This window comes from Sebastes umbrosus, chromosome 2 (genome assembly GCF_015220745.1).
Source record: "Sebastes umbrosus isolate fSebUmb1 chromosome 2, fSebUmb1.pri, whole genome shotgun sequence".
Classification (NCBI taxonomy): domain Eukaryota; kingdom Metazoa; phylum Chordata; class Actinopteri; order Perciformes; family Sebastidae; genus Sebastes; species Sebastes umbrosus.
The window spans coordinates 7614068-7640041 of NC_051270.1; the positions used below are offsets into that span (position 1 = coordinate 7614068).

Below are 25974 nucleotides of genomic sequence, written 5' to 3' on the forward strand. Positions count from 1 at the left end.
AGAGGGACATATTGATTTTATTTGTTTTCTTTTTTTTTATAAATGAGAAAATCGCCTCTATGCCTCAAAGACAAAAGCTGAAGCAGAAAGGGCAGCTAAAGAAAAAGGTGCAAGGACTGCTGAAGGCAGAATAAATCAGTTTGATAAGGCTGTAATGCACCTTGATGCTCTTGGAGTGTGTGTGTGTGTGTGTGTGTGTGTGTGTGTGTGTGTGTGTGTGTGCTTTGTTCACACTTGTTCTATCTACAAGATGTATAAATGCAGGTGTCGCTCACATTTGCATTCTAAATTGTTACAGGAAAATAAATATTCAACTGTTGCTTGTTCGGATTCATTTTTGAAAGATGAGTCCCAAGTTTTCCAGCACGATCAGTCAATTATTCGGCTTTGAGTTCCTGCAGTGGCTTTTCCTCCCTCAAAGATTCTTCCACAGCGAAGCAACATTCAACAAGCTGTAGCTTCCTCATTTTTGCTTCTCATTTAAGTCCAAGGTAGACGTATTCTCATACAACGGTTCATCCGATTTTTTGTGCGTTTTCCTACGAATGTCCAGCATCAGTTCCAGTCTTTTCCAACTCCAGTCTTTTCAAAATAAACTACCGTCTTCACAGGAAACAACTTAGTTAGGTTTAGGCAACAAAACTACTTCGTTAGGTTTAGGAACATATCGTGGTTTGGCTTAAAATCACACCGGAAGTGCTTAAATACAGAAGTTACGTCAGCGTGACGACGTTTAGTCTCATTTAGGCACTTGTTAGCAACCGCCTTATTTAAGCCACATAAAGGCTTCAAAATTCACGGTATTTATTGTTGTATTTTATATCGTAGAACAAAACGTTAAAATCTCTTAACCCTGTGTTAACCACAGACCTTATTTCAGACATCTAACTAAAAGCCCATTGACTTCCAGACTAGGCAACCGAAAGTGCTAAAATGCTAACTCATTTCTGGGCTTTGGGACTCATTCATGTAGCACTCTATTGACTTGTGAGTGTTTTTTCATGAATTTCCAATCTCAAGCAGCTCCACTTCATGTGTTCTCAAAGGGCTTCTCCCTTCTGTTAATGTTAACCAGATCTGTCAACATACTGGAATGCACAAGGTACCACGCTGAGGTTTTAGTCACAATGCACCCTCTCACATGAATTATGACAAGTGTTTCCTCAGTGGAAAGCCCTGTGACTCCAGCTTTATTGATTGTTATGTTGTAACCTGTAGCATCACTGGATCTCAATAGGAGGAGAAATTTCTGCAATCCTAATGCTGATGAACACTGCTCTTGTATTTCAGACTAATAAGGATAGAGAGATACATAGAAAGATGGGACGAGGCAGTGAGGACAGCAACGCTGTGCCGTATTAGCCACAGTTAACCTAGTTGATGTTACGTTGTGGGAAGGACACAGGGCTGCATGAGGACAAGATGCACTGACAGCCGGGGGTCAGGGATATATATAGTATCTGTGTGTGTGCAGCATAATCCCACTTTGTCAGATTTCATTGTTTCATTTATCTGTTGGCACAGTTGGAGTCTATACATATTTAAAGAAAGAGTAGACCACAGATCACAGTCTAACATCATTATTATTTCACCACCATTAGACGGCTGTAAGCTCTCGGCGACAGAGCTCAAACTAATCGTCCAATGGCTGCAGACTTTTCAATTATGTGCTCTCTGTCCAAGCGCCCAAAACACTGAGCGGGCAAAATATTAACACTAGTCGTCCTGTATTTAGTTGTCCTAAAGCGTGACGAACCCGCAGTTTGATTCCCTCACTACACACACGCCACTGGTTTAAAATATGCAGTCAAATGGGCAGAGAGAGAAACAGTGGAGAGAGAGGGGAAGAGGGGAGGAAGGCTTTCACCACCTGCACCCACGCCCACTGCAGAGAAGATGGAGAGTAATACAGAATCCCACTGCATGTGGAGGCGGTGACACTTTTAAAATCATACTAAAGTGAAAAATATCCAGTAATGTTCGTCTATTTTTGATTTCCAGTCTCTTCTAAAAGAATTCATAAAAATGATCGGAAATATCGGCAGTTAAAAAATGCAGTTATATATGTATATGTAGGGAATTAGTTTACTCTTGCTTGGCAGTCCTGCATGTTCAAACTTATGTGGAAACTTGGACATTACACGTATCTAATTGCAATCCATGGGTGTTCCTATGCAGCCTCCACTCTTCTGGGAAGGCTTTGAACAAGATTTTTTTTTTACTGAGGTTGTCCAGCGGTCTCGCAGTCGGTGTTCCAATTTCATCCCAAAGGTGTTGGTGTGACTGTAGGTCAGAGCTCTGTTCAAGCCAGTCAAGTTGCTAGAAGCACACTATTTTCTAAAATATCACTGTATGCTGTTGCAGTTGCTGTTTAGATTTCCCTTTCCATTCCCTATAATCACTATTTTTATTCAATGCATTACATGGCAATGTGGAAACAGTATGAAAATAGCCACGTTTTCATTCAAATGGTTTTATGCACATTTTGAAGTATCACATTAGAAAAGCTGTATGGATACGTCAAAATTCAATGAAACTTCCTCAATTGCGGGAAAAAAAAAAAGTTTTTACACTTGCTTGAGGTGGTTTTTGCCTTCGTCAAAAAAGAGTTGATGCATCAAATTATGGAAACGCTTTTGCTGAATGAATTCTGACGTACAGAACATTTAACTCACATGATTCATCAGCTGCTTCTGCTGTCGCTGTGGTCATGATCGTGTTTTGAAGGGAGGAAACCCATAAGCCGACTTGTTTTGTTTCCGGTTTGCCACCTCTACTTCTTCTAGTCTGTTTAGTGGCGGATTACAGCCATGCGTAGCCCATTGCGGTAACTTCTGAACAAACTACACTGTACTGTAGCTGAGTTTATTTGCTCCAATCAGTTGATGGAAACGCGCATAATTCGCATTTCTTTTTTTGCGATATTTCAAAAGTTTGCTTAAAAGAGTGATATGTAGGCTACTGACAGCATTCCAAATTCAAAACATTGTAGCCGTATACCCGTCTGCTCCTCCAGCGTGACTGATAGCAGTTAGCGTGGGTTAGCATCCCAGTATCACTTCACCGTCTGTGTTTCGCTGCCTTGACAACCCAGATACACACGGACCACAGAGAGATGTGCCGAGGCTTTTTAGGTCGGGTAGAATCTAACGTTAACGTTATCTTATAACGGTGTCGAAATGGGCAGTGGACAGGATCACAAAACAAAAACAGACGTTCAGGACCGGAATGGAAATTTCAAAGGAGAACAAACTGGCTGTAGCATTGTTGTCGGAGAAGCCAGTATTTTAGTTAAGCACGTTTCCTTAATCTCTGATGACATATCACGGTAATTTTATGATTTATTACAGTATATTGTATATTACATATTGGTCCTTTGATATTCGCTTGACAATGAAATGAAATGGGTTTCTCATGCTGATGAACCTACTGATAATCCTCACCTGACTCAAACAGACTGTGGATGTGGAACTCAGGAGACCAAATTACTGGCGATTGGCAAAATAAAAACAATTTTTGTCACAAAAATAGGAGAATCCCTCCGAGGCATTCTGAGAGGTGAAATGAAGCAGGACGGGCCATACTAGTTGGGCTGATGACTCATAACATCTAACTGGCTCTATTCTCCCTAGAGAACTTTGGAGCAGGTCATTCATCTTTCTTGTAACTCAAAGATACCACACACACACACACAAAATAAGAAAGATTTTAATAAAGGTATTCTATTTTTCATCTAGTTCATGTGAAGAAGAGATGTTCTTGATATTTTGGCTGCTCAGCCAGTACATCTCTTCTTCCCAGTGTCTCCCCAGACAGGGTCTTTATGTTCCTGGTTCGGCATGTTCAGTAAGCAGAATCCCATTTATTTAACATTAGAATTTCCCGGCGTATTACAGCCTGCCCATCATAACTTCGGCTTATTTTTCCAACGTGTGTTTGACTGGAGTGCACGGAGAGAGGAGGATTAGCCAAAGGCTTTGCCGGCCCAACTCCCCAGACCCCTCATTTAACAGCAGCAAAGTGCTGCCAGGGAGCAGGCTGCTGGTGTGTGTGTGTGTGTGTGTGTGTGTGTGTGTGCGTGTGTGTGTGTGTGTGGTGATTTAAAGTGTATTTATTCTGTAGCTTGTAGCTTGGGGAACAGCCAGCGAGGCTGCCAGAGATGAGCAATGATGGGGTGCTCACAAACACACACACACACACTCATATACACACCCACGACGTCTGGGCCTCTCCACTGGGGCCCAACGATCTTCACTTACCCTTCACCCTCCTGAAAGGGAGAGGAGGAACGGAGACAGAGATTATAATATGCTGAGAGATAGAGACAAGGCACAGTGTATGAATGGAGTTACTGTAGAACAAGAGGAGGGAGGGAGGGAAAGGAGAGAAAGTAAAGAAAAAGGAGGCAAATGGGTCAGAGGATACCAGGAGCTGGTAGGAAGCAGAGAAGAGAGAGAGCAGAAGTAGAGTAATCTTATGCCAACTTCACTTTTACACCAAACGACTTTTCAAGCGATTCAGTCCAAGCTGTCTTAAGTCAGTCTTTTTCTCGTCTTGACGTTCTGATAAAATCAAACAAGTTTAATATTATCGTAAGTTCAAACACGCGAACATCGTCAACAACCAATAGGTGCGCCCTCTCCAGCACCAAACAGGAAGCAGCAAACGGGATAGACAATAGTTATGGCTAGAAAGGATCCGTCTTGTGTAAATATGACGTCACGTTCTCGTTGTAATCGGAGCGACTTGGGGAAAACAACTTGGAAGGGATCGGATGCCATGGACGTATAAAAAGAACTGGATACAGCGTTGGAGGCGGGCCCCCGTTCATTCCTGTGAGAGTTGCTCATTGGCGCATGAAGCCTAAAGTACCCAAATCTTGGCAGAGTAGCTTCCGAGATGATTGGCGGAGTAGCGTCTGCTCGGTCACATGACTTGCTCATGGGGTCCCGTCATCACGCTGTTGTCACGGCTTGCGCTCCAGCCTCGGTCTGGGTCTCACTCACATGAACGGAGGAAGGGAAATAACTCTGGATTCAGCTATTAGTGCGTTTTACAACTTTAAAAACGTAATTTTTTAAATGAGGGCTTTTAGAGTGTTCATACTGGGAAGTTGATTCACCTAAAAAAAAATGATCCGCTGAGTTCCGGACGTCTCTTTCCTAATGTAAGTTTATGGGAAAAAGTATTTTTTGCTCCAATGCATCACGTGACTGACACAGAAGTTGCAGTACCGCTACGAAAATCGGAATCGACGACCGGCGCACTTCCTGGGGGATTGTCGGATGCCCTTCACACGGGAGAGAAGACTGTTGCATTAACGTTGTAAACAGACAAAATGTGGGGCAGACTGTCAGACCCTGCTGCAGTAAAAAACATGGTTTTCTAAAGGGACTCTGGCGCTTGGAAACACAACTTTCGTCCGCAGGGGACCGCCAAAATCAACACAAAAATGGCAAAAAAATGAAATGAAAATGAAGATGATAAAAATTAACCTTAACCTTGAACTTGATTCATGACTTCATTACATCACTAGAACCTTAATTTAAAACAAATTACACACTGCATTCAAATTATCATGTAAAAATGTCACACAGAACTGCAAATGCAACCACAGAATGCCTGCAGAAGGTAAATACATGAACACAAACTCTCGCGATAGTTTTACACAACGGCTCTTATCTAGCCATGACTGTAGAAAGTAAAAATTGAGAAACTGGTGGAGTTATGGAGTGAACAAGAGTGCCTCTTTGACGTGTCCTCCCTTTTGTACCATGATATAGTGGAGAAGGAAAAAAAGTGGACAGAAATATAAATCAGTCTTCAGCTGAAACATACAGTTAGCTCGTAGGTTAAAAGCAAACATTTCAGTAGCTAACGTTAGCTTCTTCTTGTAAACTTCTAGTTGTAGTCTTGTAAATAGTGACCATGCAAGATTCCCGGTCTTTGCAAAATATTATAGTCTATGACTAAAAACTCTGAGACTTAAGACACGTTCTCTTTAGATGTGAGAGGGTGTCAGACTTCAGTCTTTTAAAAGTCTTTTCGAAGTCTCCTAGTGTATGGTAGACATTAGTCTGGTGAGATACACACACACACACACAGTAGATATACTGTATGTACTGCATATTACGGTGATAATGCAACCCTGTTATCTGGCAAGTAAAGGTCAACAGCAACACTGACAACGTTCCTCTCTAACTCTTTTCTATGTGTGTCTGTGTAGAGCATTCAATACAGTGTGTGGACCTGTACATGTGTATGTACAGTATGTGTGTGTTCATGTATTTTCCCAAGCTTGCACATAATCTTCGGTCTGTGTCCATATGTGTTGTGCATGTGTGTCAGCATGTGTGCCGGCGTGCAAACCCTGGCATCTGTCTCTTGACCTTCTGTGTGTATGTGTGCGTATACGTGTTTGTGTGTACGCAGCAGACAGTGGTGTGCCATGGCCCTTACTAAGCAGGTTGGATGGATGAGTATGGGCTGTGATTCTGACAACACCACACCTCATTATCAAGTAACTCCTGCTGAGACAGGGAGAGCGGGAGAGACAGGTGGGGTGGTGGAGATGGATAGTTCAAGTTATTCATTAACAACCTTTTTATTCCTCTCTCTCTCTTTCTCTCTCTCTCTCTCTCACTATGGACACTCAGGGACACGGCACACAGGAATAACACTGCACTGTGTTTCCTTCTGAGTTCCAGGTCACACAGGGTCATCCATTTATCTTTAGACGACTGGGGGAACAGTGTCACATGTAACTTTCAGGGAGACAGTCGATATTAAGATTATAGTCAACAAACAAAAAGACAAGAGAGACCATTGATTTTGTTATCACCACCTCAGTTAGAAGATTTGATTTGACCTATCCAGAATTTCCTTAAAGGAGCTTATGAGTTGTTTTCTCTTGTGAAACTGTTGTTTGTCAAAATACACCATTTGAGTTTTTTTTAATTCCATACACCATCACTTTCATCAATACTTGGAATGAAATCCAGCCATTGTCATTGCCACACTTAGGGCGGCTGTGGCTCAGAGGTAGAGCAGGTCGTCCACCAATCGGAAGGTCGGTGATTCGATCCCAGTCACGTGGCTAAGTATCCTTGTGTAAGACACTTAACCAAAATCAACCAAATTGCTCCCAAAAGCTGTGCCGTCGGCGTGTGAATGAGTATTTAGATTAGATCCTGATGGGCAGGTTGGCACCTTTCATGGCAGCCTCTGCCATCAGTGTATGAATGTGAGTGTGAATGGGTGAATGCTGACATGTAGTGTGAAGCGCTTTGAGTGGTTCGTGGGACTAGAAAGGCGATCAGCCATAACATTAGGACAGCATGGGCACCCTGACCGGTCTGCGGCAAACTGCAATGCACACTGTGTGTTCTGACACCTTTCTATCGGAACCAGCATTAACTTTATCAGCAATTTGAGCTCCAGTAGCTCTTCTATTGGATCGGACAACACGGGCCAGCCTTCACTCCCCACGTCCATCACTGAGACTTGGGTCTGACCCTGTCGACGGTTCACCGGTTTTCCTTCCTTGGCCCACTTTTGGTAGGTCCTGACCACTGCAGACCGGGAACATCCCACAAGAGCTGCAGTGTTGGAGATGCTCTGACCCAGTCATCTAGCCAACACTATTTGGCCCTTCTCAAAGTCGCTCACATCCTCACGCTTGCCCATTTTTTTCTGCTTCCAACACAAAGTTCAAAGTTCAAAATGTTCACTTGCTGTCTAATATATCTGACCCACTGCCAGGCGCCATTGTAACAAGATAATCAATTCTATTGACTTCATCTGTCAGTGGTCTTAATGTTATGGCTGATCAGTGTAAGTGCAAGTCTATTTACCATTCACTTGCCAACCCTCCAGGTTTACCCAGTAGACTCACGTTTTTCATTGCCCTCTCCCAGTTTCCTCCCGGTGTCACAATTCTCACGATTTATGCAATTTTCACACTTTTTTGTCCTCCTTTCATTATCACAACCTGTATCTGGCACTGTACAGCAATTTACCATATAAGCCCTACTGTTTCCACCCTAACAACAATACAGCTACACTAAATATCGTTTCCAGGCGGAAGAGAGCTGCTTGCGACACAACGCGGATTGAGATGTGCTTGCTGCACATCACAGAAGCCCAAAGTTGGGCTTTGCTCTACGTAGTGAAAAGCCGTCGTGGCGCGGCGCAAGCCATTGGAAATAATGGGTTTCAGATTGCTGTGGTGTCGTTGTCACGTTGTGTGTCAAAGGGCCTTCAGTGAGTGAGAGACGGAGAGAGAAATAGAGTATTAAGAGAAAGAAATACTCAAGCAGGGCCATAAAGTGACTAAATTAAAACTGATTATTATTATTATGCCAGTCGCATTCCTGAGAATTATTTAGTGTTTAACATAAAAATGCTGTAGCTGTTTTCAATCTTTAAAAGTCACCAGAATGCAGGTGACAACGAAGTCTCTAAAACTCAAATTAACTAAGCCCCGGCGCTTTGGTTTTCGAAATCCTTCCTATTTTTGAGGTCTCAAGGTTGGCAAATATATTGTCATTGTCAGCAGTCCATCATTGCATTAGCTTCTTTTAACCCAACATATTTAGCTGTTAGTGTCACCAGGCTGCAAATTGAAATCGAATGAATAATGTAACATAAAGGCATAAAGGAAGGATGGTAACGGCTCCGGGGGTAGTTAGCTGTGTCCAGACGGGACGAGTGTGTCTGGGGTGCCAAAGATTATTATGCACAGAGGGGGAACAGAGGAGAAAGGACGAGAGGGAGGACGTTTGAGAGAGGGGAGGACAGAGAGAGAGACGGAAACAGCAAAGAGTGAGTGCTCATAAGGAGGAGAACCATAACAGGCCGAGATCAATGTGGAGCTCTCTGCAGACTGTCCAATTAGGCTAATGAGTTCAGGGGATTAGCAACGGCTCGCTCTCACACACACACACACACACACACGGCGCACACACTCATTGTACATGCACAACCTTCAGAAAAAAACACATGTTCACCTGCAGCAACTCACCCACAAACATGTTTATCATATCTTAACCTTTTAGACATTCAGAAGATCCAAAACAACTTCGATGCAAATTCAAATGATGTGTGCCGAGTTGTGCTGACCTGCACATTCACCCGGAGACGTTCTTGTTGCTTTTTGCTGCATCATGCTGTTGCCTCAAGCAGGGTCGTAAAAGCCAGCTTATTGCGCTTGACATCGTACTGATCCTCGGCCGCAGCGTACCCCTGTTTTCAGGGACCTCATGAGTTCAACAGTGAGCGTCACCCCATCCTCAAACCATTTTATTGCACAGTATTTGGACGATGGAGCTGGAAACACACTGGGAGAATTCATGTTATTGGAGTAAGCTAGATAGGAGAGTAGGTGGATGAGAGAAATGAAAAGGGTTGGCAGAAAATGAGAGGGTGCAGAGGACCGAGTAGAGTTGCAGAGAGAAGAGGAGAGGAGTGAAAATGAGGGTGGGATAAAATGGGAAGATAGGAGATGGGAGGAGAGAGATCAGGGGAGAGGAGAAGGAAATATTGGTGTGGAAGGAAAAAAAATTGAGTGGAGAGGTAACCCTCCACCGAGACATGGAGAATTACTATTGATCGGCTTTAGCATGCTTTTTCTCATCCCTGTTTTTCACTCCTCTGCCTCCCTCCTCCGTCCCTCTTCCCTCATCTTTTTTCTCCTCCGCATCCCTCCTCCAGCCCTCCTCTCACTCTCTCATCTCCTTTCTCCTCCTCTTCTCAGCCTGTAACCTTTCTTCTCTGCAGCCCACTTTATAGAAACCATAAATTGTCAAGAGACTGCTTAACTTTTAATTTGTCACCGCTGTTGTCCGCCTGGCTGTTGATCTATCGGTCTCCGAACATCCTTGGGTTTAAGTGAATGACATGTGTCCTAATGTATGATACACCTTATCACAGAGAGTGAAACTAATCACAAGAAGTTAAGATGTATCACTAGCATTAAGTTTGTCCTGAGATTCATCCTCCTCAGTCTGTTTGGTGGATGAAGAGTTTTGAAAGAGTCTGCCATCACCAGGTTGGCTATGTTTTTACCATTCTGTCTCTCTGTTGGTCCACCACTTTGGACTAAAATAAATCACCAACTATTGGATGGATTGTCATGAAATTTGTTACACACACTCATGTCGTACTCAAGATGAATTATGATAACTTTGGTGATCCACTGACTTTTCATCTAGCGCCATTATTAGGTGAAAATGTTACACTTTATATTATATACTTTGGTTTATGATCAAATACCTACAAAACTGATGACATTCCCATCCAACCCATTCTCACTCCCAACTTGTCAAATACCGCCGCTTGGTCACTACACCTTGGCATTGGATACCGAAGCACGGACTGTATGCTACGCCCCAGGCTTTCAACTAACTCCAATGTAAACCACCCGCGTCATTATTCAACAGTCAGAGGAAGTGGCGTAGTATTAATAGCGTGAGGGTCGGCTCAGGGCGGGCGGGACTAGTGGTGGATGAGTCAAACAAACACAAGACTTTCAACCAGGAGACCGCTGTGAAAATAAAAGTAACGTTGACTTATTTTGTCACGTGACTCGTTAGTATCGTTGGTCCCGAGAGTCACATGAGTTGCTAGCCACGTGAATCACTAGGCACTTAGTCAAGTTGACATCAATCATGATCGTTTCCTAACTCTAACTAAGTGGTTGTGTTGCCTAAGCCTAAATTCCTGTGAAAACGGAAGTTTATTTTGAAAGGGCACTATGCATGTAACGAGTGTTTATTGACACGCCGTTCCTGGTCCATCCAAAAGTAACGCAAGAGTGGTACCATGTGCGTCGGTCTCCGATGCCCAGGGGCGCTGACCAAGCGGCAGTATTTGACGTTTTGAGAGTGAGAATGTGTTGTCCCACCAACCTCAGCTGTACTTTGCGTTTAATTCTAATTGGCAACTGTTAGCATGCTAGCAAACCTTATTCCTGTTAAACGTCAGCATGTTAGCATCTGACTGTTTATATACTGGTGCAGATATCTGTAACAGCGAGGCAGATGCAGGCAAAGACAGTTTTCTGTTATAATGGAGAAAATTGAAAACTTTCCTAATAGCATTCATAAAGCTCTCATCATTAACTTCTTGAAGCCACCTTTTCACCGCATCATGGAAGTTTTAAAATCTGGAGTGTTACTTAGTCTTACTTAAATAAGTAAATACACTCAACTCTGGCTGAGAGAATATTGTTTTTGGCATACTGTCAAGTTCCTATTCCTTCTGCCAGTCTTGCAGTCCCCAGGTGTCACTCCACATGACACCGTATTGCACTGAAACTCACCGCACTGAAAACTGGTTTAGTAGCGTTGGCTCCACTGGATGGTGAGTCTTGTCTCCAAAGTTTCTCAGAATAGAAGTATTTATAAATTCTTCTATTCTTCTAAATGTACAAAGACAAGGTCATTTTTTTTAATGAGCAAGTGCACAGCTCATTATGCTCTCAATGTTCTCTAATAAAACTCAGATTTTTTTCAATAATTTCTTCAAACTTGCACATTTGGAACATTTAATGTAGTTTTTATCTCGTCCGACTTGTTTTGTTTGTTTGGGTTTTTTTCTGTCGATTCTCATTATCTTCTATTGTTTTGTACTTTAAGCTGTTGCTGGTGTGCTATCTCTGAAACAGATATGAAAACTTAACGTGATGTATGACATCACTGAACATGGACAGTTCTGGACAGAACATTTGAAGGAGTTGACTTTGTAGTGAACCTGCTATTTCTATTTCATTTTTAGTAAGGTCAAACTAGGGTGATGACAGCTGTCTTTATGTCTGTTCTCTCTCTCTCACACACACATAACAGCGTCATTTCGGCCATCGTCAGGGCGCTCGTGTCGACATGCTTCGGAGCTGTAGTATTTGAGAGGCAGTGCAAAGCCTGGTGCTGATAAGGACAGAAGCCCCCTGGGTCCTTCAGCGTATCACCCCATGGGCATGCGAACACTCTCTCACACACACACACACATATTTCATCATGTATCAATGTCCAGATCTTGACACCATTGTATTGGCGCTGACGGGGGGCTCTCCAGGCGAGGTGGACTGTGTGCGGACTGTGTGTGCGTATTCCATCCCTCATGGCTCCACCCTCCGTCTCTGCAATTTGCTCCTTTTATCGCCATCAGGGGAGCAAATGGTTTCTATAGCGACAGGCACTAGGAATTTCTCTGAAAACATTTTTTTTTTTTTTCGGTTTTGAAGCCCTGGGGAGTGTGAACGAGAGTGTGCGTTTGTCTGCACTGGAAGCAATTATGTTTATGACCCTTTTCTTTCTTTCTTCATGGGATTTGCACATACTGTCACTTTTAACAGTTACATATGATTTATGTTTAGATTCCTCATTGACTCTTGATTTTTTATATTTTGTGGTCTGAAAATCCATATTTATCTCCGTGCTCATACGCACACTTAACTCGGTTTCAGACGGATGCTAGATGTCACATTGTCACTCTGCATGTCTGCCCAGAGGTGGTTAAACCTTCAGACAGGACGAGGATTTTCATGAGGACATGTGTCATAAGACCTCGGCAGATGGACGCACACACATTAACATGTCGTAGCTCCCTCAGAGGCATCCATGTCCTCTCTGTGTCTGTCTTTCTCTCTCTAATGTCTCTCACTTTTTTTTTTTCCATTTTGCCTTATTATGCCCACAAGGCAGTAAAGTTTGTCAGCTTCAATATCACGAGGAGAGTTTGCATCCCAAAATCCTATTCATTGTCCTCGCTATCTGGCATTCTGCTGAGAGAAAATTGAGGAACGATAATTAGAGGACGATCAAAATTAATTTTACCAAGTAAGAAAAACACAAACCACTGCAGGTAAAATGGCGTTAACAATATCCTAAATCCAGATTCCACACTGTTACATGTAAAATCATTTAATGTGCATAATCTGTACTCAGGTACTCAGTCAAACCTCAACAAATGTTGCATTACTTTTATCTTTCATTCAATGCAACAAAGTGGTGCAGGGATGACATATTTTTGTAGGCCAACCAGGAAGTTAGCATCTCCCTGGTTCCCTCGACAAAAAGCCAATGGGATTTTTCCTTTGGGTTTTAGATTATTGCAGAAAATAAGCTCTGTGGAAAACACACATTTATGATACTTACTCATTTTGTTCAGCAAGATAATCTTCACAAATGAACACCACTTTAGGATTTTTGAAGCGTGAATGAAATCGCCAGAAATAAAAAGCTAACATTAGGCAATAAATTAATTACACCATGGTAGCATGAGCGCCAGTATACACAACGAGGCTGTAAAGGTGGACGAGTCAGCGTGATGATGTTTAGTCTCATTTAGCCACTTGTTAGTAACCGCCTTTTTTAAGACACATAAAGGCTTCAAAATTCACGAGGGTATTTACTGAGCTACTTTATGTTGTAGAACAAAACGTTAAAATCTCTTCAGCTTGTGTAAACCACAGACTTTAACCAAAAACCCATTTAAAAAACCCATTGACTTCGAGACGAGCGAACCAGAAGTGTAAAATGTTAACTCATTTCCAGGTTTTAGGACTCATTTCTGCACCACTCTATTGCAGCACCTCAACTTCTGAAAGATTTATTGCCTCGAAGTTGTGGTATCAAAATGTAATCTTTACAAGTGTGTTACTCAAGGATGGATTTATTAACCTATCCAGGCTACATTCAGACCCTGAAGAAATCTTGTCTTTGTATTATTATTGTTATGTCTAAAAGTAAACCTTATAATGTATTAAAGAGTCTTACTCCATGGTGCATTGTTAATCAGATGAGAAAACAGCCTCACCTATTTCATCTTACCTTGGTAGGTCTGCAGTTAGTTGCATTTTCTTATTTCAGTTGTAAATAAACTAAGGTCTTTATAGTTTGTTTTCATTGGCATTAAAACAGTAATTACAAGTATTTATATTCATCTAATAGCTTTATATATTTACATATATATTTACTTATTAGTGCACTTTTCAAACTCATGTCATCTGTCCTGTATTCCACCCGTCGAAGTTTTGAACGACCGATGCAGATTGGGGCGATACTTTTGAGGGACATAAACACCAAAATATTTGAATATATAAATGAAGCAGCTTCTTCTACTTCCTTCTCTGTAGTTTTCTCTTCTTCGCCTTTCTCTCAGCGCATATCGGACTATAACCTTTACAGATCTGTGTATTTACCTTCAGGCGTGCATGTGTGGTCCTGAGTGTGTCTGTGTGTTCCCTTGTCCGTATTATTGGCTTTGGAACACTAACTTGTTGAATGTGATGCATATCATGCCCAGTGTGTATGTGTGTGTGTTTAAATCTGTATGAAAATGGAAAGTACACGCACACACACACACACACACACACACACACACACACACACACACACACACACACACACACACACACACACACCAACACACCAAGGCCGGCCGCTTGTGCTGCTTTGAACCAGTTTTGTCTTCTAAGAGATGGATTGTAGGCTGTCAGTCATGTGTCCAGGGTGGAATACCACGCCAAGGCCTCCGCTGGCTCTGCCATAGACACACACACACACAAAACACAGACACTCCCATACACTGCTCTGCATAATACCCTTTGCCAGCCTCCCCATGTTGTGAAATGGCTTCGCTCCAACCATGGCCACATTTCCTAGCCAGTCTACTCACACACACTCAGCAGACGATAAGCCAGGCTCCCTGCCTGCAACGTAACCCTCCTTGATCCTCCATCAGACACACACACACACACACTCGGACCCACCCCACCCTGCTGAGTGGCATAGTGCAAGCAATCCACCTCTCGCCTACTGACAGGTAGCAGCAGTCTGTCAAAAAACATCAAACCAAGACTGGCTTAAAGGTCCAATCCCCTCAAAAATCCTGTTCCTTCCAGCCCGATGGACGGGGTTCAGTGGGCTGATTTAAAATGACTTCCCCTGTTGGGTCCATCTCAAAGTAACCCTCTGTAACACTCCTGCTCTTTCTCCTGGTGGATATCAATAACAAGAAATGGCTTTACCATAAAGGACACTTCATGGTTCATAATAAAAACAGGAGTAGGTGAAGGGGATTAGGGGGATTCAGAGCTTTACACCGAGACGCAATGATTGTATTTTGTTCTCCGTTTCAGTTTCAAGTCCAGTTCCTCCCTGCATCATGTTCCTTCTTGTCTTACATGTCTTTTTGTTTCTGGGTCACTGTCCATGTTACTGTTTGTTAGATTTTTTTAGATCTAATGTCAGTTGTAGGTGGACAACTGACATTACGTAGGCATCTTTTGGCTCCGTTTCATGTTTTTGCATACTTTATTTACCTTATTTTATTATTCCCCTTATTTAATTGTGTGCTTTGTGATTGATGATGAGTAAAGGTGTATGTAGGATTAAAGTCCTTCAAAGCCTACTTGTGATACAGGCCTTTGTGAAGAACTTGAAGTTGGACTTGAATAGAGCATCATGAAAAGTTCTGACCTCCACGGCCTTCAGTTCTGTAAAGTTTTCTCCCAGGTTCAGTTAGGTTTGACAGCTCCATGTGTGTGTTTGCTCCTCAGTAATGAAATTATTCCGTCGGGCTACGCATGGCGGTGGTGAGGATATGACTTTTGTCATCTCCCGCAGATTCACAGCAGTGGGATGTGTGTTTCCATGCAGTATATTAGAATACACACACTTTTTGTACATTGAGTTGGGGCTGCAAGTCACCTTGGAACAAGACTTAAGAATCTACAGCCATGCTAGCAGCTCTGTGAGACTGTACTGCACAATGGTGCTTAGAGATAACATGCTAACATGCTGATATTTAGCAGGTATACTCTTTACCATGTTCACCATCTTAGTGTAGCTGTTAGCAAGCTAACATTTGCTAATTAGTACTAAACAAAAAGCACAGTGGATGCCGATGGAAATGTTATTTATGTTGCTTTATAACCAAAGACATTATGTGTGTTATGAGATATTATATTTAGCTAGATGAGAAGTCACAAAATTACCAGATTCATCCTCTGAGCACCATGAATGTCTGGACAAAATTTCATGGCAGTCCATCAAATAGTTGTTGTGATATCTCCAGTGGTCAACCTCCGGGTCTGACAAGTGAAATCAATGCTGAAGTGCCTTAAACCTGCATTCTTTCTAATAGCCAGCAGGGGGCGACTCCTCCGCTTGCAAAAGAAGTCTGATTTTTCTTACCTCAGTAAACATTTTAAACATGAGTTTATGGTCTCAATCTCTAGTTTCAAGTCTTCTTCAATACAGCATGATGTTCATTTAGTAAATTATGGCCCCATGTAGAGTCAAATAGACCATAAAGCAGGGGATGCTTTAGGGCAGAGGTCTTCAACAGGGGGTCCGCGACCCCTAGGGGGTCCGCGGAGGTACTGCAGGGGGGTCGCGAAATTTTGGCCACCCTACTCACTGTACCTTGCACATGTTTGAAATAAAAACATGAATATATGAACCTGTGTATTATTTGAATAGCTTAGTATTGAATGCACAATAACAAGGTACATTTATACATGGCACTAGGCCCAGTTTAATAAAACACAATTGTATACAATATATATATTGCTCCATCTCTCCATCAGTTTGGGGGTCCTTGGCCTGAAAAACATTGAAGACCCCTGCATTGCCATGGCGTTTTCTGGTCCGGGAGTTGTCCCTTTCACAGTGTGTTTTCAGTTCATGAAAGTTAATTGTAACATTTTGGTCGCCTATAAATGACTTATTCAGCGTTTGGTTGTACTTAGCTCCACCCTCTTGTGTCAGCTCTGGTTGCAAAAAAACAAGATGACGACCGTCAAAATGACGATCTCGAGGCTTCAAAACGGCAGTCCACAAACCAATGGGTGACGTCACTGTGACTACGTCCACTTCTTATGTACAATCTATAGATATTTCACTAAAAAACCCAAATGTTTGTGCTTTGGGGAAAAGTCAATTTTGTGGCAATCCGTCCATAAATTGTCGAGATATTCCAGTCTGGACCAAAGTGGTGGACCACCTGAAAGACATTGCCATCCCTTAGAGCCACACTGCTAGCATGGCTAAAGAGTGTCGGTAATTGTCAGTCAACAATTCACACACACACCTCTCAGTAAATGTCAGACACCCCAGGATTCATCTTAAATGTTTATTACAAGTCATGGCTCTGTACTAACCTGAACAAGTCAATGTCCATGAAAGTCTGCCCAGCTCTTCCTGGAAACAGACTATATTTCTGTCGGTCTCCCCCCTCTCTTTCGCTGTCTGCGGTGTGCGATTAAGGCAATTATGCTGCCTCTTTACAACACCCAGCAATCCAGCACTAAAAAGCTGGTAAAATAGAACACACAGGGCGATAAGAAGCGAGAGAAATTTAGAGAGATAAAGAGAGATGACTGATGAAAAGCTTTCTCTGGGTAGAAGGTGGATGGGTCTATTCAGCGTTCAGACTGGCTGGAGCCAAGAGCATCATGGACAAGCTTTTATTATACTAACACACAATGCATCCATACAATAACCACGGCTGGCTTTACCTAAAATGACTCACTTTCACCCACTGGCTGATGATTTTTCCTCCTATATGTGATGTTCCTAACGCATAATGCCAGCTTTATTTGTGCAATAAGAAAGAGACTGAAATAAGAGAAATATTGAGCTGCAGTGAGCCGGACTGACCTGACCTAGGTTCAGCTGAAGAGGCAAAAAATGACCTGGACAAATCGTAACTGAGGTTAGGCCTAGATTAAGAGAGAAGCAAAGCTGTTGTGCTCCTCTCGGTCTGCAATACGCAGTCCATCCACATTAGTTCTGATCACTGGCTGCCTCCAGGCTTTCTCTCTCTCTCTCTCTCTCTTCTTCCACCCCTCTCTCTCTCTCCATCCCTCTCTTTGTTTACCACGTAGAGGTTGATTTATGTCGGCTGCACTTGGCAGAGTTGGGTGGCGTGGGCGAGATACAGCAGCTGAAGGGGAGAGAGAGGAGAGACGAGCAGGAGGGAGGAGAAGAAGGGAGGAGAAGAAGGGGAAGAGAAATGAGTAAGGCCAAGTCGGAGAGACGTATCAGGGGAGAGGAGAGAGAGGAGAAACCAGAGACTAAGGGTTGGATTGAATAGTAAGTATGGAGGGAGAGATTACAGGATGGAGGAGGGAGGTTTCGTGAGGAGTCAGGAGGAGGAGAGGTGTTGGACTGGCCTCAGGTGTCTCACTCTGATTTGTATCTTTTATGATGCTTCTTCATGTCAGAACACAAGGTCTCACGCTGCACTCCCTCTGGCTTGGGCGCTCCTGTTGTGTGTTTCTTTCTCATTACATTTTAGCCTTATCACTGACAGTCACGGTCAAGATAGGTTAGGTTAGAGCTGATTATATTACGTAAAACTTTAATGGTTCCTCTGGGAAAGAAGGACCGTTGCAACTACAGATCGCCAGAGCAAATGGGGGTTATGTTAACGTACACAGCCGTCAATTTAATCAGTTGTATCTAGCAGAAAAGTCATGAACGAAAATGTGCAAAGCTTTTGCTGCTTCGTTAACAGCATGTTTAAAAGGGGCAGCAAAACATTAAATATTTATGAGACAGAGATATAAGTTGAACTATGTGCATTATAAAAACAATTGAAGTAATTACAAAGATCTATCTACAAATTCAAATATGCATGGCCGATTTCTGACATAAACAGGGCTGTGGGTTAAAATGAACATGAACATTTATACAATGCCCATTATGTCATACTTGATAGAAGTTTTTACTCTGATGTATGCCTGGTGTTTAAAATGATGCATCAGCTCGCACCCCCTCAGACTCAGGAAGCTTTGCGGTGTTTAAAACCAGCCTCAAGCTTTGGCTAAAGTCAGCGCAATAGTGTGATTGCCTTGTACAGTATTTATTGTATTTATTATACTGATTATATTTATTATCTCACACTGACTGACTTTTATGTGTTGTGTTGTTTTATGTAGTGTATTTATTGCCATGTGGTTGTTTTTTGTCTACCTGCTCAGAGACAATACATTAGCAGACATTTCACTCAAAACCACAACTGTGAACGTCATGGTGGCGCTGGAGGGAAAGTCAGGGGATCACCAGAGTTATTAGGATACACTGTTTGTGAACTATGAATGGCTGTACCAAATTCGGTGTCAATCCATATTGTAGATGTAGAGATATTTCAACGGATAGGTGAAGACTTGCTGCTGCTGAGTAGAGAAAATGTCAGGGGATCACCAAGCTCTTGAGGATTCATTCTCTGGGCACCATATATTTCTGTATGAAATGTCATGGCAATCTATTTAGTAGTTTTTGAGATGTTTCACTAAAAAATGTCAACCTCATGGTGGCACAAGAAGAAATGGAAGTCAGTAGGATTCATTCTCTGGGGACCATAATTGTCCGATAGAAATATGACCAAAATGTTTAAACACTGGGCACAAAACTCTTTTGAGAGAAGGCTTTTATGACATTTAATAACTGTCCTTTCTCTCCCTCTCTTCCTGCAGCCGGTCAGTTGAGCCAGTCGGCTCACTCCTCCCTCCAGCTGCCCTACACCGTGCTGGGCCTCGGACGGAGTGCCAACTTCCTGGACCACCTTTTCGTTGGCATCCCCCGGCAGCCTGGAGTGACGGTCAGGAAATAAATACTTGTTTCATAAAAAGTTTTTTTAGAACATGTGTTCTACCACTCACATGCTTGATGAAGTCTTTTCTGAGCACCCTAACATGTCCTGAATATAACAGTGTGTGGCATGCGTGGCTGAGACATTTAACGGAGTGATACGAGCAGAAATAGCCTCGGGATCCTGATGTTAAGAACTAGAAAACTTTCCAAGTTAAATAATATGTAATGACGGACTAATTCATGGTAAGCACAGTTCAAACCTTCTTAAAGTCATAAGCAGAGAGCAGAATAGTTGTTTTTCTCGTGCAGCTTAGGCTTTATTTCACAATGGGCTTGATGTAGCACATTTCTTCTGAGGATTGTGAGACTTGTTTGAAGGGTATTTTGTGAAGATTCAGAGGAGGGATTTCCCGCCATGTATTTTCTTTTCTTATCGTTAGAAATGCTGAACAGAAGCAGCATTGTCTCACTAATCTTGCAAAAAACATTTAATGCTTGGTTGAGCTTACTTGTTGTTTTTTGTTATTCAAGCAGCAGTTGATGCAGCAAAATATGTGACAACTGGTGTTTATATCAATTGTCAAATGATTATGTCTTCAAAATATTTGCAAATGAGGGAAGCACAAGAGTATGGGAGAAAGTCCACAAAATGTTTTTGTTTTCTTTTTACTTAATGCAATTTGTGAAATGATTGATCAGTATGTAATAGCTTAACACAAAAAAACAATTAAGACCTACACAATGCAATCAGTTCTTCATTTTCTCCAGTTTTCTACTGGAAGTCTTTGGTTTGCGTCTATTTATGGATCCTGTCCCTTAAATACAAGCAAGTCGTATTTTACATTAGTTGCAGAATTTAGCATATTTTTGCAGCCCTCATCATTAGAAAGAGTCCAATTTTGGCAGGATAACTATGATGGCATGCTGAGGCACTAGAGGCAAGATTGGGCAGTAAAATGGCAGTGAGAAAAAGCTCTTTTCCTCATCCCATCTAGTGATTAAAGTTATTATGAGGAACTTTAACTGGTTATGAAACTGTCTTAATTTAATACTGATGCCTCTATGTGACCTACATGAATAAACGAGACCATCAGCGAGAAGATTGGCTATTTCCATATAGTTATTCTTAATGCTTGTCATTGGTGCCACCGGATCGGATTCTGGCAAATTCAGACAGAATCAATCTGGAGACCCAGGCCGTATTGCTGGGCTCGCTGAAGGGAAGGGAGGCACGGGAGAACCAGAACCAGGACTGAGATGGGCAGACTGTCAGACCCTGCTGCAGTGAAATGAGAGGTTTTCTTAAGGGACTCTGGTGCTCAGAAACACTACCGCTTTTGTCCCAGCCCGTTCTCATTCCTAGGGCGTCAAATACCGTCACTTTGTCACAGCTGTCGGTGTTCGATACCACCGCAAAAGGCACCTTTTAGCGCCGGTATGTGACGCACCGGCTTTCCATTAACTACAATATAAACAGTAGCAGTAAACCCACAGGGAAAGTGCTGTGGTGGCGTAGTTTGAAGAGCGAAAGAGAAACACAGGGCAGGCGGGAAGGGAGGCGGATGGTGCAATGTCCTGTGCGTTACGTTTCAATTTCACTTTACAATCAGCTGTCCCGTGTACACAATGTCAAGTCACATTTTCACTGTCAAAACTTTAAGTAATTTTAAGCCCAACCATGTTGTTTTTTCCTAAACATAACTAAGTGTTTTTATTGCCTGAACCGAAACAAGTGTTTTTGTTTAATTCACAACATTAAGCATGTGTCTACTGCGAGCGAAAAGTGAGGCCAAGGGGGTCTGACAAAGCATCAGTATATAAGGAGTTAGGATGAAAACGTGTTGTTTGTCCACAGAGACAGCCACAATCAACACAAAGTGTTAAAGTAGTAACTTTAAAGAGAGGTTGAACAGACAGTTTCTTTATGGCCGATAGATTCCACATCCCGCTTCTAATGTATGGGATGATAGATGACATCACCCAGGGGAACATAAATATCGACACTCCCCGTCTTTATTTGAGATTCAAACACGTGTGTTTAACAGCTCTGGGAGTAGAGGATGTACTGTATGAATGACTCTCTGAATGCAGCCCATGTGTGCCTCCTGACATACTACCAGGCAGCGTTATATTACTATAGTAAATAATTGATTGGGTTCATGTTTTTAATCTATTCGTCAACCACATTTCTACACTACACTACTTCAAAATGTCAGCGCTCTTCAGTTCCGCTCTCTCACCGACTCCACATTCATCTCTATCTCTGTTTTCTCTCTCTCTCACGTTGCACTTGTCACACTGAATATTAGGCACGACAGGGCCCTTTTTTTCCCTCCCGTGTGGTACCGGGATCTTCGTCAAGCAGCTGATTAGAATTGTAGATGGGTCGGTCTGCGACTCAGAAGCTGTAGTGCACCGAGAACACTCAGCTCAAACAAGCTGCTTTGTTGTCCCCTTTCCGCACATTCCTTTTTCTATGCAAAGAAATGTGATCTTTTTTCTTCCTCCTCCTCGCCCATTCCTTCTACAAAGTGAATTAATGAATGCCTACAGATGCGGCCCATTATGCCGAGTAGGTTTTTTGTACCCGGAGGGACTAGGGAGGGGAGTCAAATCTACCTGTAATGAGGGGTGGGGGGAGCTTTGGAAAGCTGTTTAGGAACGAGGAGAAATCCTGACCTGCTCAGCTGGCAGGTTTGGATCTTTCTGTCTGTCCACTGTCTTTATCAATCTCTCTCTCATTTTTGTTTTCTTTCTACGTCAGTCTTTATATCTGTCCTGCTTCCATTCTCTCGCTGTTCTCCCCCGCTGTGCCCTTTACAATTTTCTCCTTCACAATGAGAGTTTCTGCCTGCTGTTTCGCAGAAGGAGAGGTTTTGTAAAATCTACTCGGATATCTTCCATCTTCTGTCCAATCATTCCCCTCTTTTATTCACCCCCCTCCCCGTCTCTCTCTGTGAGTCTCTCTCCTCCTGTTCACTTATCTTCCACCCAGGGGATTCCCTTTGCTGCTCAAAGTGGTTTACTTCACTAATCAGTCCCCTACTTGTCACTCTCACTCTCTCGCTCTCTCTCTCTCTGTCTCCATCTCTGTATCTGTCCCCGTCCCTCCCTCGCTCCCTCTCTCCCTCTCTCATAGTGTGCCAGTTTCCCTGGCTTTGAACCAGAGTGTCTCTCTTTCTCTCTGAAGACTTGGGAACACTTTTCTCTTCCAAACAGCCAGATCGGATCTGCTCCCAGGCAGCAGCAGTAGTGGAGGCTGACTCGTCTCCAGCTCTGCTCCCCCGCCAGTTGCCGCGCTGACGGCAGCGCTTTCCAAGAGCTAATCGACAATGGCTTGCGGCGAGAATGTGCTCGTTATGTAAAAAAGCGGCGCCGTCGTTGCACGCGTATTCAAAATAGCTGCGAGATGTGGTTTCCTCTCAATTGATGGAGAACGGAGAGCAACAATTAAAAGAGCAGCGGCACTACCAGATTCTGCCAAAATGTGGAAATGGAAATTCCTCACAGCTACAAGCGAGAGAACAGCGTTTAAATCATTGATATGATGTTTATATCGCTGAACTCTCAACCCCCTAATGAACCGGGGCAGACGTTAAATCATGACACAAGGCAAAATTGGACTCGGAAGACGGTGAAAAGGAAAACCAGCAGAAAGTGATGATGATGCTGGGCTATGCAGAGGTTAAATATAGTCTGTGTCAGTCTGATGTCAGATGTCCTCGTTGGGTGTTGAGCCTTAAGGCGGCAAACTGCTAAAAATGAAACTTGAACTTGTGCAAAGTCAAGCTGCTGTCAAACACGGCGCTGCAAGCGAATATTTTTAAGCTCACTACAACTTGACATCTGATGGTTAACTCTTCGTCTTAACAGTCACTGCTTGTCCAGTTAAACACCCAAAGTGTCTTCTCACAATGTCTAACTATAATCTGGATAGAAGAAAGAGGGATTTGATGTAAACAAAGGATATAAACCAGAAACATGAGCTCAAAGGACACTATTTATATGACTGGGTTGTGTTCAGTGGGCAACATCTGGGTCTGAAACCAATGCAGAAGTGCCTTAAACTTGCACTCTTTCTAATAGCCAGCATGAGGTGACTCCTCTGGTTACAGCGTTATCCCTCAATACTGGACCAATTCCAGAAATTGTTGTCCCAATTAGTCACTTTGACACACAATCATGGGAAACTAGGATCCAGGTTGAAAAATACCAAAGCTATACCCTTTAAGTTACAGGATGAGAAAAGACAATGTATATTTTATCCGGACAGATGCTGAGATTATGACTTGCTCTGCAGATGGCTGAACTCTCTCACACCCAGCCGCTGCACATATACACACACCTCTATGCACACAGACATACGCACGCTAGCAAAACTGTGTTGCTCCCCACAGTCCGAGTCATTTATTTCATGCAGCAGGTTGTCTGTGCCTTAAATGCACAGCTTAAAATAGCTGCTCCACAGTAGCTAAGGAAAAACCGCAGGACCTTATTATTATTCTGCCCCAGCGGACTTAACATACATATTCTGAGTGTGTGTCTCTATGGAAATCTGCTTATATTGTTACCATAATATATCACCGTGTCTGTGCACACCCAGTTCATGTGTTTTCTGTGTCTTTTCCAGGAAATAAGGAAGAAGGAGTGGACGGCCATCATTCCCAACTCTCAGCTCATTGTCATCCCCTTCCCACACAATCAGCCCCGCAGGTAAACACTCACACTCCTAGATATAGAACAGTGTAGATGGGTCACTCTGTAAATGCCCCTTTTCCTTGTGCACAGCGGTGTAATTTGCCGGGAGCCCCGTTGACGCTTGTTGCTAAGGATACCATTCAACGACTTAAGAGTCTCATCTTTGTGTCACTTAGCGACATATTCCAGTTAATGTTACCTCAACTCGATACAGCTCCGTGGTGCCGCCTTTACAAAACAATCTCTTTGCACACACACCTCGCAGCATGTGTCCTCATGTTTTCATGACGTTGTTCGCATGTAGCTCAAACCCCAGGAGGAGCTCCAGATGGCTATTTAACACACAAACACACACACACACACACACAAGCACCCTCCTCCATATAGCCTCATAACACTTGTGTACCCGCCAGACTTGCCAGCACAGACGCACACACCAGGAGTGAAACGAGATCCGACCAGAAAAACCAGGTTGCCTCGATATTCTCCTCACATAGAGTCGAAGCTATAACAGATTGCGAGATGATGAATTTAATATATCAAAGCGGTCGGATTGCTGGAAAATAATTAAAAGTTCTTGGAAACGAGAAACTGAGCGGTGCTTCATTTTGCTCAGCTGTGACAAGAAAGTGAAAGAGATGTTCATTTATTTATTTTCACTTAATGAGGAGGCAATCACTGCTAATGTGTGCTATTTGGTAATTACATTGTTTTTCTGTCAGATAAAACATAAAGGCAAGCATATGGAAAGTTTCACACTCTCTCTCTCCCTCTCTCTCTCTCTCTCTCTCTCTCTCTCTCTCTCTCTCTCTCTCTCTCTCTCTCTCTCTCTCTCACTCTCTCTCTCTTAAGTTGGACCGCTAAGTTGTACCTGACTCCTAGCAACAGCGTGCTGCTGACGGCCATCGTGCTGATCGGAGTGTGCGTCTTCATCCTCGTCATTATTGGCATCCTGCACTGGCAAGAGAAGGTCAGAACACGCACACACACACGCACACACGCACACACACACACACACACACACACACACACACACATACAGTGGTGTAGTTAACGTTGGCCTCTTCCTGGTGATTTACTGCTTTAGAGTGTGTGTGTGTGTGTGTGTGTGTAAGAGAGAGAGCAGATTGGTCACAAGCAGCAGCAGATGGGTCTCACTGTCCCTGTCCTGTAGTCCTCTAGCCTCCCACTGAGACACACACACACACACACACACACTCTTTTTCTCTCTCTTTCTCTTCCTCTATCTTTCTATCTATCTATCCTTCTCTCTCTCCCTGGGCCACAACCTGGAAGGACGTTCAGCTTTAATTGCCTGCTTCTGTCCTTTCAGCATGGCAGATCTGCTGTTCATTATTGCCATAAATACGCTCTCCAGGGAGTCAATGCATGTTTTTCATGTTTTTTTTTCGTCCTCCTGGTCTGGGTGTTGTTTCAGTCCCACGCACACATACAGACACACACACACACACACACACACACACACACACACACACACACAGTACGGTCACAGCAAAATGTACCCTGACAGGTCGACGACACACAGGCACACACTTTATTAAAGAGGACCTATTATGCTTTTGTGCTTTTGCCCTTTGCTTTAGTGTTTTATAGAGTATTTTTGTGCATGTAAAAGGTCTGCAAAGTTACAAAGCTCAAAGTCCACGCCAAAGGG

General features: G+C 43.0%; 1 protein-coding gene across 1 annotated transcript in view; it reads left to right on the top strand.

Annotated features, from left to right (window-relative positions):
* The window catches only part of itfg1 (integrin alpha FG-GAP repeat containing 1), a 167574-nt gene that overhangs the window by 132273 nt on the left and 9327 nt on the right, over positions 1-25974 (top strand). Inside the window, exons 15-17 of the mRNA XM_037748976.1 lie at positions 19484-19608; positions 24232-24314; positions 25152-25269. Coding sequence (XP_037604904.1) covers positions 19484-19608; positions 24232-24314; positions 25152-25269 — 326 coding nt within the window. The remainder of the gene's footprint in view (positions 1-19483; positions 19609-24231; positions 24315-25151; positions 25270-25974) is intronic.